Source organism: Borostomias antarcticus (assembly GCF_949987555.1).
Source record: "Borostomias antarcticus genome assembly, chromosome: 11".
In the NCBI taxonomy this organism is placed as follows: Eukaryota; Metazoa; Chordata; class Actinopteri; order Stomiiformes; family Stomiidae; genus Borostomias; species Borostomias antarcticus.
In genome coordinates, this window is record NC_140244.1 from 1210818 (window position 1) to 1226391 (window position 15574).

Sequence of the window (15574 nt, forward strand, 5' to 3'; positions counted from 1 at the left end):
GATTGCAATATTGTAACTGCTTTGGCTGAGTGTTAGTTTGCTCTTTAATTGTGATCACAGGCTAACACAAAGGTTGGAACTCAAATCGGACCCTTTGCGTCATGAAATGCACTACTTTCTGCATTAGGGTCTCATAGGCCCAATCCTCACTCACCACTTGAGTTCACTAAAGTAGATTACTGTATGCCTTAAAAATGCATCTTAGAGGGAGATATATCAGCATTTGTATGTGTTTAATTTATTTGATAAATGGATAAGTATGCATTTTAACATAGTTACACAATGTGTTTTTTTTGTTTACTTGACAAGACACTTATGGTTGTGAAGACGATGTGAACCATTTCTGTTTTAGTAACGATGCTATTGTTCTGTGTAGTGTAACATATCAAGAAATAAATATCAGAGCTCTGAAGTTTAAGAGTAGTAACTGCCTTGTTTGATGTTTGTCAGTGTAAACATTTTCCTGAAGAATAAGAAATGTCTAAATACTGTAACTGAATACAATATTAGTGAAATGACTGCTGTCTGACATTGATTGAGCTATCGAGAAATCTCAAGGGTCCATACAGTATATGAATTGTGTTATGGAAATTGCCTTAAAGCCAGAGATATGATGGTACCCACCCAGATAGCAAGCGCATCTGGGCCATATATGGGCCGGAACTAAACCACAAGGGCCAGATCTGGCCTGTATATGGCCCAGATCCGATTGCTGTCTGGGCAGACAAAATAGTTTCTTAACTTCCATTTTAGTTTCTAACCCAGTTTAGTTTCTAACCCAGTTTAGTTTCTAACCCTATCTCTTGATCACGTCGGCCTTGAGCCAGACAGTCCGGAAGTTTTCATTCTCAATCAAATAAACCCTTCATCTGATTTTTGGATTTATTTGAAAGAACAAACAAAAACATCCATTTCACTACCCACAATCACAGGACAGAAATCACAACATGGCCTCCATTAACTGACGAGGATAAAAAACAGAAAAGTCAGAGACTTGTTTCCACTGTTGTCCTCTTTGTCCCCGTCACAGAAAAAGACAATGTGTGATCACACTAATTAGTGAATTAGTGGGATTGTACAGTAGGGAAGGCCTATGGTGTGTGTGTGTGTGTGTGTGTGTGTGTGTGTGTGTGTGTCGGGAGGGGCTGATTAGCCTCCAGTTGATCCCTTGGAGACAGATGGCATACGGTGGCTTACTGTACCTACGAGCCGTCTTCAGCCTCGTCCTTTGTGGGGCCAGTTCGCCTCCACGCGCGTAGAGGAACGTCCTGTCCAGCCTCGAGGGAGAAGGCCTCGGAGAAGCCTGGGAGACGGGTGAGTGAGGTGCTCAGGGCCCCAAGGGCCTCTCACGGGGTGTCTTTTGACCTGGGTGTTGGGCGTGGAGATGTGGGTCAGTGTTCCCCTTAAGCTGCAGTCTGGAACGGAACCCTCAGCTAAATCTAAATCCTGTAGTCGTATCTAAGAAAACAGACCCAGATAGCAAGCGGATCTGGGCCATATACAGGCCAGATCTGGCCCTTGTGGCTTAGTTCTGGCCCATATATGGCCCAGAATCATTACACATCAGCTTGCTATCTGGGTACTGGCGGGAGGAGCTTTTCAAATTGTAACTGAAATTGACAGCACATGTATAGCCATGCAAAAGTGATTTGTTGTGAATGTTGACACGATTCATAGTCTCTGATTAATTTGTTGAATTTATATGGTATTGTAGTGCCGTAAATACAAGGCTTTTTGGCCCTTCATCAGATATAATCATGTATTTTGTTGGCTGTGTGACTTGTACTGTAAATAACATGATTCTTTGACAAATATTTGTCTAGCTAATATTAAGGCCTCATGAGGCCTGGCGCCCCCCCCCCCCCCCCTGCGATTGTTGGCGCCCCCCTAAAGGGGCCCGGACCCCAGGTTGGGAAACCCTGCTATTAACAGCATACCCAGATAGCAAGCGGATCTGGGCCATATACAGGCCAGATCTGGCCCTTGTGGCTTAGTTCCGGCCCATATATGGCCCAGATCCGCTTGCTATCTGGGTACTGTACAATAGTCACCGCACCGTTACAACAATGCTTCCTCTACAAGCTTTACAGTAGCATGACCGTTTCATTTGCGCGGCAATAACTCCAAAGTGTTTGAGCGTCACACGCTCAGCGTCTGTGTTCGTGCGCTAACATGTCGACTCCCGATCTCGACTCCGTAGAGTACCGCCGCCCAACTACACGCCAAGAACACGACACGGACAGGAAGCGGCGCGGCGATGTTGAGCGCGTTGACGGGCGTGGCGTGGCTCCTCCTCCCGCTGTGCATCCCGCCTCTGCGCGCGTCTGCCCTGCCCGCCATGTCGTCCTACGAGTTCACGGCCTACAGGATGCAGCAGTACGACCTGCGGCGGCACAAACACGGTGAGGTCACCGCTCACAAGACCACACGCTTCCATACATCCCCAGATAGCAAGCGGATCTGGGCCATATATGGGCCGGAACTAAGCCACAAGGACCAGATCTGGCCTGTATATGGCCCAGATCCGCTTGCTATCTGGGTCGGCACTGGTGCAAAGCCCTCCACAGCTTAACATGACTTTTTGACAGGATTCCGTTTTCATTTCTAATGAGTTTCTAATCAGTTATAAATGTTTTATTCATTTTTTTATTAAATAACCATTGTTGTGACAGTAATTGGTTTATTACAGCTGCTAATAAAATCCGCTACAAATATAACATTGTCTCAATATATATATAAATAGTGCCAAAAGTTGGGACTTTGCCTTTAACCCAAAAGCCGATGTTGACCTCTGACCCTTGACTGTTGAGGTTGCCGCGGGGCCATGGTGGTGGCGGAGGCGCGGTCGGCGGACGACGCGGGCCTGACGCGGCGCTGCGTGGTCATGAAGCTGCCGGACTTCACGGCGCAGCGCCTCCTGGAGGCGCAGAGGCAGAACGCGGCCGCCGTGCTCGTCCTGCTCCCCAGAAACATCTCGGCCGAGCCGAGCCGCGTCATACAGGTGAGCCCCGACGACGGCCCGCCGCCACGCCCGCTCATCTGGGTCTGGATGTTAGGGAGACTATCCCCAGACAGCAATCCGATCAGGGCCATATACAGGCCAGATCTGGCACTTGTGGCTTAGTTCCGGCCCACATATGGCCCAGATCCGCTTGCTATCTGGGTCCCTACTACCATCTGTACCTTTGAACTAAATATCTCTATTTAGCCATAGTCCACAGAAGTAGTTGTTCCAACCTCTTATATAGCGCTTTTCCACCTTAGCGGCACTCAAAGAGCTTTACAATGGCCTCTCATTCACCCATTCACACACACACTCACACACCAATGGCGATAGCTGCCATGCAAGGTGCTAACCTGCTCACTGGGAGTGATTTGGGGTTAGGTGTGTATATTATTCATTGCAAATGAGAATTGGTTCTCAATTGACTTATCTGGTTAAATAAAGGTTAAATAAAAATAAAAAGTAAATAAAAATGATACCGGTTATCGTTCCATCCCTACGTGGCGCCCCCCACCCCCCCCCCCCCTCCCCCGCCAGGCGTTCATGGCGAGCGAGAGCGAGGTGCTGAGGAAGGGGAGCGCCATGCCCGTCTACGTGGCGCCAGAGGACGAGCAGCTCCTCTGCATGTACGAGGAGGTGAAGCACGTCGCCGCCATGCGCGCCTCCTCCATACTGGTCCGAGGTGAGGAGGAGGAGGGGGAGGAGGAGGAGGGGGAGGAGGGGGAGGAGGAGGAGGGGGAGGAGAGGGAGGAGGAGGAGGGGGAGGAGGGGGAGGGGGAGGAGGAGGAGAGGGAGGAGGGGGAGGAGGGGGAGGAGGAGGGGGAGGGAGGAGGAGGGAGAGGGGATGAAGGGAAAGACAAGGAGGAGGAGAAGAGTACGGATGGAGGGGTGTGGGAGTGAGAGGATGAGAGGAGAGGGGGATGGAGGGAGGAACGGGGGGGAAAGAGGGATGTTCGGAGTGAGAGAACGAGAGGATAGGAAGGAATAAACGGATAGGGGAAGACTGGAACGTTTGGAGTGACAGAACGAGAAGAGGAGGAGGAGGAGGAGGAGGAGGAGAGGGAGGAGGGGGAGGAGGAGGAGGAGGAGGAGGAGAGAAGGGTGGTGGGGGAGGTGTGGTGGAAGACTGGAAGGGTTGGAGCGAGGGATGAACGGGCGGAAGAGGATGACAGGGTGATGGGAGAGGAGGAGGATGGAAGGGTCAAAGGTCACAGAGGGAGACAGAACGGAAGAGGGAGAAACGTGACGAGGGAAACAGAGGAAAGTTATTTTAGTGGAAAAGAAAAAAAGATGGATGCAGCTCAGTGTAAAAAAAAAAGACTTGTCTCACTGTATCTCACAAACGCTGGCTCTGTTCAGTTGGATTTAGTGGTACATTTCTCTCTCTCTCTCTCTCTCTCTCTCCTTCTCTCTCTCTCTCTCTCTCTCTCTCTCTCTCTCTCTCTCTCTCGTTAGTTCTTCGTAGCATGGTCACAGCCACTGCCTTCCAGATACTAGTGAGCAACAACAATCCCATCAACACCATCAGTGACACCTCCATCGTCACACTAGAGGTGGGTGAATGGATCACATAATGCTGAACCCATGAAATTACATCATTTTGTGAATTCAAACTTGCTGTCTACTGTGTTGATAGATATTTCTTTGCATCATTGTGTATTTATTCCTTGTGTTTGCTGTACAGTAGACACCAGCATATTTCTAGCATGTCACTATCTCCTTCTGAAATTACGCATTCAGTTAATTCGACTCTACGTGGAGAAACGACTGATGTCGAGGCATCTTTAATGTGATTGGTTACCGTGATTTTCAGGGTGTGCTTCCTGGAGCAGGAAAGGACCCGCCCACTATTGTCATCTCCGCCTACTACGACTCATACGGACTCGCCCCCGTGAGTCTCATCCTTACATCGCTTCGATACGACTGTGGCAGCTCTGTTGGGATGAGCTGATTCATTTAACCCCCCCCCCCACCCCTCACTGCAACTACTTCTTCATCCCCGTGTTGCGACTCCAAGTACTGTTTACCTGTTCTACCTGCCATTATGTTCGACTGTGCTCCTATTCAAAGAGTTCACACTGGTTTTAAAAACGCAAGCAAATGGTAAATGGTAAATGGACTGCACTTATATAGCGCTTTTCCACCTTAGCGGCACTCAAAGAGCTTTACAATGGCCTCTCATTCACCCATTCACACACACATTCACACACCAATGGCGGCAGCTGCCATGCAAGGTGCTAACCTGCTCATTGGGAGCAATTTGGGGTTAGGTGTCTTGCTCAAGGACACTTCGACATGTGGACAGTCGGAGCTGGGATTCGAACCGCTGAGCCTTCGATCACTGAACGACCCGCTCTACTAACTGAGCTACAGCCGCAAGATATTTTACATTTAGCTAAGGTGGATTAACCTTAGCTACTTCAATTCAGTTAGGGGGGTCGTTTACTGTACAGATAGGAGAAGGGGGCTAAAGTTAATAACATAACTCCCTTCAGTACTGTTCACCCCCCCCTTCCAATAAGCTCTCTTATTATTGGACACCCCCATGCATGTGATCTAACTGTCCATCTGGCAGCGTCAGCCCCTCTGAACGTGGACGACCGTGTCCAAATCCTGAATCCCTCGTAGGTGATAAACCGTTTGGTTTATCTGATGACTGCAGGCTTGTTTATTCAAACTAAAATGACTTGCATTGCTAAACTGTGTTCTTCAATATCTCTGACGTGTGTGTGTGTGTGTGTGTGTGTGTGTGTGTGTGTGTGTGTGTGTGTGTGTATACGTGTGCGTGCTTGCGCGCGTGTGTGTGTATGTGTTGTACGTGTTGTGTGTGCGTGTGTGTGTGTGTGTGTGTGTGTGTGTGTGTAACAGTGGCTGGCATATGGAGCAGACTCCAATGGCAGTGGGGTCACCATCCTGCTGGAGTTAGTCAGACTGTTCCAGAAGCTCTATAGCAACCCAAGCACCAAGCCACAGTGAGCCACACAACACGCTTAAGTTACAATCATTTCCTAATGTGAATTGCTGATGTGAATTTCCAATTAACAGCTTAATTGGTAATTCACATTAGCAATTCACATTAGGAAATTATTTTCTTTAACAGCGTTACATTCTGTAACTCTTTGACCATATGATGATGACAGTGAAATTGAATTTGAACATAATTAAATCAAAATAAAATCTTAAATGAATAGTTATTTTAACAGAGAATATAACAGATATCCTGTTTCTTGACCCTCTAGATATAATCTTCTGTTCTCTCTGGCTGGCGGTGGGAAGTATAACTTCATGGGGACCAAGAAATGGGTGGAAGAGAACATGGACCATGCTGGTGAGTTGGTTGGAACCATCTCTACTGTTTCTTGGTCTTTGGCGTGCAAAGTACAAGAGAACGTTAGTAGAACAACTTGAGGGAGGAAGAGAAAGAAGGAAATGTATGTTGGAAATGGAGAAGTTGGTTTTTGGTGCAAAGTGTGACTAGTGACTCAACAGTAGGTCACTCACAGCTGATGTGGTCCCTTGCTCAGAAAGGATGTTTGAGGCACTGGGGAAAAGCCAGCGAGCAACTATACAGAAGGACATTGTACGTAAGTGAGTGGAGAGAGAGAAGGTTTCAGTATGTGATAAAGAAAAGAGGGTCCTTTTTTTGCATTTCGTTTTATATGACCTTTTATGTGTTGCACTTTGTCTTGATGCTTTTAATGTCTCATGTGAAGCACTTTGAATTGCCTTGTTGCTGAAATGTGCTGTACAAATAAACTTGCCTTGCCTTGACGTTGGCATTCTGTACCTGAGCCTATGGGTATAAGGCTCAGGGCTAGTCTTGTTTAAATATCCGCAATATCTCCGCTTCATTTAATGAATATTGTTTATGCAATTCATATGGTTACAGATGAATCACATATTATACATTGTGTGTACCCTTTGGAATGAGGTTATTAAAGTATAGATGTAAAACCTGAAATTAAGTTATTAAAGTACAGATGGGAACCTGAAATTAAGTATTCACACTCACACTTTCCTTTTCGACCAATCAGAGTCCAGTCTCCTCCACGACAATGTGGCGTTTGTTCTGTGTCTGGACACTCTGGCCAATGGGGATGAGCTTTACCTGCATGTGTCCCGCCCTCCCAAACCTGGCACCCCCCAACACACCTTCATTCAGCTATTGGAGCAGGTAACAACCAATGACTGGACAGGACACGACGTGGGAAAACACTTGGATTGGCTAGTCTCGCTCGGATAGATTGGTGTGATTGTTGTTTGTTGTTTATTAGTATCTCTTTTAGCCATCGGCTAGTCTTCCAAGAGTCCTCAACTAAAACATACAGTACAATACAATAATGCAGAAAATACTACAATTCATAAATAGAATTCAAGAAAAAATAAGAAAAGAAAGAAACATGATAGTAAATACAATAATAACAGTAAAATACAATAGTTCAAAAACACAGCTACTTACGAAATCACACATCTAAAATTATTGTAACAAAAGATTGTAAATTGTTCTCAAAAGAAGTTCAAAGAATTGTCATTTCCTTATATCAGGTTTCTGGAATATCTTAATGTGAAACACAACCTGACAGATTATCATTGATTTAAAAAAACAACAACAGAATTGACACACTGTTCATTCTGAGATTCAAACTCATTATCCACCATCTTGCATCTTGCACCATGCAGATCAACATCTTGGCCGGTGACTACGGATGAAAAACCTTTTGGCTAACTGGTGTATTTACAATGTTATTGTTTATTACCCAGATAGCAAGCGGATGTGTAATGATTCTGGGCCATATATGGGCCGGAACTAAACCACAAGGGCCAGATCTGGCCTGTATATAACCTGCAGATAACTAAACTGAAACTGAAACCCAGATTCCCCCTCCGTTCTAGGTGGTATCTGACCGCTTCCCGTGGGTCAGACTGGGTGTGATCCATAAGAAGATCAATTTGGCGGAGTCCACTGTGACGTGGGAACACGAGCGGTTCGGGCTGCGCGGTATCCCAGGGTTCACTCTGTCTCACCTGGAAGACCCCAGGTCTGGGCTGCGCGGCTCCATACTGGACACTACGTAAGTGTTGTGGTTCTACAGTCGCTCAGAAGGCCGCGGGTTCTAGTATGGTTGTATACAGAGAGAGACCAGGGTTCTAGTATGGTTGTGTTCAGATAGAGACCAGGGTTCTAGTATGGTTGTGTTCAGATAGAGACCAGGGTTCTAGTATGGTTGTATACAGATAGAGACCAGGGTTCTAGTATGGTTGTATACAGATAGAGACCAGGGTTCTAGTAGGGTTCTAGTATGGTTGTTTTGCTACGTGTCTTTTACCCTCTCTACTTTCCTCCTGACTACAGAAAGTGAACTAACAAAACTGTTCTTTCACCTCAGAGATGCAATGATGAAGCCTTTTTCTAATTTCAACAGATGACAAGCGAGTTTGTTGTTTGTTGTTTCTTTATTGATCTGTTGTCACCTGATTGAGTTTCCTGAACGGACTAGAAATATGGTCCTTCCATCACATTTGATTGGATGCCATAGTGGTGCTATATTGCTCTTGCTGTAGATCACGGTGTTTCTCTGGTGAACTCTGTATTTTATCATCTTGGTTTCCTGGTGAACTTTACCTCTGCTTTTCGGGAACCAGGTCGCAGGTGGATTTCAGGAAGCTCAAACGAAACGGCATCATCATCGCAGAATCTCTCGCAAGATTTATGTTCAATCTTTCTGATGAGGTATGAAACAAGCAAACAGACACATGCTTAAAGACACATACAGTGCACATGATTATCAAAGAACCATTGTTGAAAACAATGAACGCATCCATAGTTTTAGTCTCAGATGGGATTCAAATTCGCACAATACAGTCAGCATAACGAAAAATCATTAAGAAGTTAAATTATTTAAAGTAATTTGTCTAGAGTAGAGCCTACAGTACATGTTCATATTCTCATAGACTCACATTTTTCAAATGCATATGTATTTATTTATTCATTTATGTATTTATGTATGTATGTAATTATTTATTTATTTACAAACTATAAGCTTCTCAATATGTTTTCTTCCAGGGTTCTGCAAAGGATATACAGATTTTCAAGGGCCATCTGGTAAGATATTCAATATTCACATTCACCCCTAGCCTACAGGACATCTCAATGTAGAGTTTTCATCCATTTGGAATTGGAAGATAAGAAAAATCACAGCGCCCTCTAATGTTGACTTCGTGGTATTGCATCACACAAAAACAGTGATGTGACGTTATTGTATTAAGAATACAGACGATATAGTTACTATAGTATAGTACTCAGAGACAACAATTCAACAAACACCATCCATACATGTCCCAGATAGCAAGCGGATCTGGGCCATATACAGGCCAGATCTGGCCCTTGTGGCTTAGTTCAGGCCCATATACGGCCCAGATCCGCTTGCTATCTGGGGTGCCCCGTACGTTTGTCATGGTTTCCTCTATACGCCCTCCTACAGGAGGTCCAGGACAGCCGTCTGTCCACGCTGATGTCCTTCCTGACGTCCGTCCCTCGCGCCGCCCAGCTGCTGGACAGGGAGCCCAGACAGAGCCTGCTGGTCAACTCCCTGGAGCAGGAGCTGAGACACCACGTCCTCCAGGTCCAGAGACACACCTTCCGACAGGACAAGAGGTACGGAGACACGCGGTCACGCTCAGCAGCAGAATGAGGACAGACCAGTCACACACACACACACGCGCACGGACACATGCACACAGGCACAGACACGCACACACACACACACGCACACGGACACGCACACTCACACACACGCACGGACACACGCACACAGGCACACACACGCACACACACTACACATAACATATCCCTCAAACTCTCACACAAATGCAATATCGGTATTTCAACAGCCAAATAAGATTAGCGTCAGCTAAAACAACGGTTATGTTTATCTTACAGGGATCCTGACATCACCTTCTTCGACCAAATGAACCAGCCAATGATGATGTACAGGTCGGAGAATAACATACGTTTCATCATTTCATTTTTAATTATGTATCATAATTACGTATATCATAATAAATATTAATATTTTGTTCATCTCCAGAGTGAAGCCTGCTGCCTTCGATCTCTTCCTAGGTGGTTGCATTGCAGCTTATTTAGGGGTGGCCTACTATGCCATCGAGGTAAGTGGCATTTATATTTCCACTTTGTTCAGTTAGTGAGTATTGCCTGCTATAGTTGTAGAAATGCCCTCGTCTCAACTCTATACCTTTGGATGCGCTGTCTTCTTAATGTTGGCCTGGTGGGGTACACAAAAGCTGAGCCTCTTTTCCGTTGCATTGTAAGGCAAGGCAAGTTTATTTAAATAGGCAAAGAGAATGTCACTGATTCGTCCAAGTACAACATTCCGAAAATAGCCGATCGGTCCGACCTTCATGGAGTAAGGCAAGGCAAGTTTATTTGTACAGCACATTTCAGCAACGAGGCAATTCAAAGTGCTTCACATGAGACATTAAAAGCATCAAGACAAAGTGCTACACATAAAAGGTCATATAAAACGAAATGCAAAAAAAGGACACTCTTTTCTTTATCACATACTGAAACCTTCTCTCTCTCCACTCACTTATGTACAATGTCCTTCTGTATAGTTGCTCGCTGGCTTTTCACCAGCGCCTCAAACATCCTTTCTGAACAAGGGACCACATCAGCTGTCAGTGGCCTCCCAGATAGCAAGCGGATGTGTAATGATTCTGGGCCATATATGGGCCGGAACTAAGCCACAAGGGCCAGATCTGGCCTGTATATGGCCCAAATCCGCTTGCTATCTGGGCTACTATTGTGTCACTAGGCACACCTTGTCACCAGGCACACCTAAATGGCACCCCATTATAGATCAAAGTCATAAGAAACGCCCCTAACCACTTGCTCCTCTCTTTTCCAGAACTTTGGATATCTGTACACAAAACTCAAAGCAGCAGTGAAGTCCAAACAGCTGTGAGTCTACAAGCGGCGCGTTGTGCGTATTGATGAAAAGAATAAAGAATGTTTTATTTCTTTTTTTTTTTGTGCAAACCATCTGTATTTTGCGATTAAAAGGAAATCCTCTGAAAGAACACGCTTTCAATAAATGACTGATTAAAAATGCTGGGACCAAAACCACAAATGGGACATGACTTCCGTTCGTACAGGTGAGACGGAATGTACCAAGAGTTCAGGGGGAGTTGGGGGGGGGGGGGTTCTATGAAGAACCACTCTGTCTGTGGTGGAACGTGTGGTCTGTGGTGGAACACAAGCTCCTTCACTACGATACGCAGCACATCAGGGATCAAACAAATAAACAAAAACTCATTTCTCAGGCCAGGCTTCTACAGATCCCCCCCACAGTGTCACCATTGTGGACCTGTCCGTCTTTGAAAGGATTTTAATTGGCTGTCGCCCTGTGCTCTGCAGTTGTGACACAAAGGGGCCCCACAGACAGTCGCTGAATTATTGATGCCCTGTGAAGCCGGGAGGCTCCGGGGAGAGAGAGAGACCAGCTGACCCGGGCTGGTCTCTTGGCAGGGAGAGAGCTGACCCAGGCTGGTCTCTTGGCAGGGAGAGAGCTGACCCAGGCTGGTCTCTTGGCAGGGAGAGAGCTGACCCAGGCTGGTGTCTCAGCAGGGGGGGCTTCTGGGTAAAGAGGTCTGTGAGCTGTGGAGGACGGCTGCTCAGATTGCGACGAGAGAAGCGTGTGTGTGTGTGTGTGTGAGTGTGTGTGTGTGTGTGAGTGTGTGTGTGTGTGTGCGTGAGTGTGTGTGTGTGTGTGTGTGTGTGCGTGAGTGTGTGTGTGTGCGTGAGTGTGTGTGTGTGTGCGTGAGTGTGAGTGTGTGTGTGTGCGTGAGTGTGAGTGTGCGTGAGTATGTGTGTGTGTGTGTGTATGTGTGTCTGTGTGTGTGTGTGAGTATGTGTGTGTGTGTGTGAGTGTGTGAGTGTGAGTGTGTGTGTGTGTGTATGTGTGTCTGTGTGTGTGTGTGAGTATGTGTGTGTGTGTGAGTGTGTGAGTGTGAGTGTGTGTGTGTGTGTGTGAGTGTGTTTACATGAGTGTGTGTGTGTGTGTGTGTGTGTGTTGTAAAACAGAGCTCAGTAAAACACAGTCCAGTCAAGAGCTTTATTCCAAAAATCTCTACTGAAAAAATATGAAGGCACACGGAAACAGTTCTAGTGTGCAGTCCACGGGGCTTAGGGTCGACCGGTGGGGGTCCACACAGCTGGAGGTCAAGGGTCACAGCTTCAGCGGAAGAGAGGAAAAAACAACATGAATGGTCTTCCAAACAAACGTGGTCAAACCGCACTCACTCGCTCGCTACTCACCGAGTCCATAGACTACTGACCGCTTCCCCCCGGCTCAGCCTGTTGTGCTGAGGTGGCTCGTTACCCAGATAGCAAGCGGATCTGGGCCATATACAGGCCAGATCTGGCCCTTGTGGCTTAGTTCCGGCCCATATATGGCCCAGAATCATTACACATCCGCTTGCTATCTGGGTGACCTCGCGGCTGCAGCTGCTCCAGTCGCCACGCAGCCTGGATTGGGCGATTGGTTGCAGTTGGGGGTGGGGTTCCCGGATAGCAAGCGGATGTGTAATGATTCTGGGCCATATATGGGCCGGAACTAAGCCACAAGGGCCAGATCTGGCCTGTATATGGCCCAGATCCGCTTGCTATCTGGGTTGACACCTCGTGGAGCACCTGGCCACGCTGTCCCTGGTGCTGAAGTGGGAGGGGAAGGTTTTGGGGTCGTGCCTCAGGCAACCTCCAGGGAGGGAGGAGAGAGGAGGATGACCCAGGGAGGGAGGAGAGAGAGGAGGATGACCCAGGGAGGGAGGAGAGAGAGAGAGAGGGGAGGGTGACCCAGGGAGGGAGGAGAGAGAGAGAGGAGGGTGACCCAGGGAGGGAGGAGAGAGAGAGGAGGGTGACCCAGGGAGGGAGGAGAGAGAGAGAGAGAGAGGAGGGTGACCCAGGGAGGGAGGAGAGAGAGAGGAGGATGACCCAGGGAGGGAGGAGAGAGAGAGAGAGAGGAGGATGACCCAGGGAGGGAGGAGAGAGAGAGGAGGATGACCCAGGGAGGGAGGAGAGAGAGAGGAGGGTGACCCAGGGAGGGAGGAGAGAGAGAGAGAGAGAGGGGAGGGTGACCCAGGGAGGGAGGAGAGAGAGAGAGGAGGGTGACCCAGGGAGGGAGAGAGAGAGAGAGGAGGGTGACCCAGGGAGGGAGGAGAGAGAGAGAGGAAGGTGACCCAGGGAGGGAGGAGAGAGAGAGAGGAGGATGACCCAGGGAGGGAGGAGAGAGAGAGAGGAAGGTGACCCAGGGAGGGAGGAGAGAGAGAGAGGAGGATGACCCAGGGAGGGAGGAGAGAGAGAGGAGGATGACCCAGGGAGGGAGGAGAGAGAGGGGAGGATGACCCAGGGAGGGAGGAGAGAGAGAGGAGGATGACCCAGGGAGGGAGGAGAGAGAGAGAGAGAGGAGGATGACCCAGGGAGGGAGGAGAGAGAGAGAGAGAGAGAGAGAGAGAGAGAGAGAGAGAGAGAGAGAGAGAGAGAGAGAGAGAGAGGAGGGTGACCCAGGGAGGGAGGAGAGAGAGAGAGGAGGGTGACCCAGGGAGGGAGGAGAGAGAGAGAGAGAGAGAGAGAGAGAGAGAGAGAGAGAGAGAGAGAGAGAGAGGAGGGTGACCCAGGGAGGGAGGAGAGAGAGAGAGGAGGGTGACCCAGGGAGGAGAGAGAGAGAGAGAGGAGGGTGACCCAGGGAGGGAGGAGAGAGAGAGAGAGAGAGAGAGAGGAGGATGACCCAGGGAGGGAGGAGAGAGAGAGAGAGGGGAGGGTGACCCAGGGAGGGAGGAGAGAGAGAGAGAGAGGAAGGTGACCCAGGGAGGGAGGAGAGAGAGAGAGAGAGGAGGATGACCCAGGGAGGGAGGAGAGAGAGAGAGGAGGGTGACCCAGGGAGGGAGGAGAGAGAGAGAGAGAGGAGGGTGACCCAGGGAGGGAGGAGAGAGAGAGAGAGAGGAGGGTGACCCAGGGAGGGAGGAGAGAGAGAGAGAGAGGAGGATGACCCAGGGAGGGAGGAGAGAGACAGGCGACATTAGGAGGAGAGCAGCAGGGTAAGGAGAGACAGTAGGAGGAGAGCAGCAGGGTAAGGAGAGACAGTAGGAGGAGAGCAGCAGGGTAAGGAGAGAGCGTAGGAGGAGAGCAGCAGGGTAAGGAGAGACAGTAGGAGGAGAGCAGCAGGGTAAGGAGAGAGCGTAGGAGGAGAGCAGCAGGGTAAGGAGAGACAGTAGGAGGAGAGCAGCAGGGTAAGGAGAGACCTACGAGGAGAGCAGCAGGGTAAGGAGAGGAAGTACGAGGAGAGCAGCAGGGTAAGGAGAGACAGTAGGAGGAGAGCAGCAGGGTAAGGAGAGACAGTAGGAGGAGAGCAGCAGGGTAAGGAGAGAGCGTACGAGGAGAGCAGCAGGGTAAGGAGAGAGCGTACGGGGAGAGCAGCAGGGTAAGGAGGGACAGTACGGGGAGAACAGCAGGGTAAGGAGGGACAGTACGGGGAGAGCAGCAGGGTAAGGAGGGACAGTAGGAGGAGAGCAGCAGGGTAAGGAGAGACAGTAGGAGGAGAGCAGCAGGGTAAGGAGGGACCTACGAGGAGAGCAGCAGGGTAAGGAGAGACAGTAGGAGGAGAGCAGCAGGGTAAGGAGAGACGGTACGAGGAGAGCAGCAGGGTAAGGAGGGACAGTAGGAGGAGAGCAGCAGGGTAAGGAGAGACAGTAGGAGGAGAGCAGCAGGGTAAGGAGAGACAGTAGGAGGAGAGCAGCAGGGTAAGGAGAGACAGTACGGGGAGAGCAGCAGGGTAAGGAGAGACAGTAGGAGGAGAGCAGCAGGGTAAGGAGAGACAGTAGGAGGAGAGCAGCAGGGTAAGGAGGGACAGTACGGGGAGAGCAGCAGGGTAAGGAGGGACAGTACGGGGAGAGCAGCAGGGTAAGGAGGGACAGTACGGGGAGAGCAGCAGGGTAAGGAGAGAGCAGCAGGGTAAGGAGGGACAGTAGGAGGAGAGCAGCAGGGTAAGGAGAGACAGTAGGAGGAGAGCAGCAGGGTAAGGAGAGACAGTAGGAGGAGAGCAGCAGGGTAAGGAGGGACAGTACGGGGAGAGCAGCAGGGTAAGGAGAGACAGTAGGAGGAGAGCAGCAGGGTAAGGAGAGACAGTAGGAGGAGAGCAGCAGGGTAAGGAGGGACAGTAGGAGGAGAGCAGCAGGGTAAGGAGAGACCTACGAGGAGAGCAGCAGGGTAAGGAGAGACCGTACGAGGAGAGCAGCAGGGTAAGGAGGGACAGTAGGAGGAGAGCAGCAGGGTAAGGAGAGACCTACGAGGAGAGCAGCAGGGTAAGGAGAGACAGTAGGAGGAGAGCAGCAGGGTAAAGAGAGACAGTACGAGGAGAGCAGCAGGGTAAGGAGGGACAGTACGAGGAGAGCAGCAGGGTAAGGAGAGACCTACGAGGAGAGCAGCAGGGTAAGGAGAGACCTACGAGGAGAGCAGCAGGGTAAGGAGAGAGCGTAGGAGGAGAGCAGCAGGGTAAG

The 15574-nt window shown here is 49.2% G+C and overlaps 1 protein-coding gene across 1 annotated transcript; it reads left to right on the top strand.

Moving 5' to 3' along the window:
• Positions 1-2257: 2257 nt before the first annotated feature.
• LOC311315100 (BOS complex subunit ncln) lies at positions 2258-10986 on the top strand (the record flags this gene model as incomplete). The annotated part of the gene is made up of 15 exons (XM_084445701.1): positions 2258-2402; positions 2811-3001; positions 3542-3686; positions 4460-4557; positions 4818-4895; positions 5873-5976; positions 6244-6332; positions 7039-7178; positions 7898-8076; positions 8648-8735; positions 9069-9107; positions 9487-9659; positions 9945-9998; positions 10093-10171; positions 10930-10986. 15 exons carry the CDS (start codon positions 2258-2260, stop codon positions 10984-10986), a joined length of 1659 nt encoding a protein of 552 aa, XP_084301827.1.
• Between the last annotated feature and the right edge of the window lie 4588 nt (positions 10987-15574).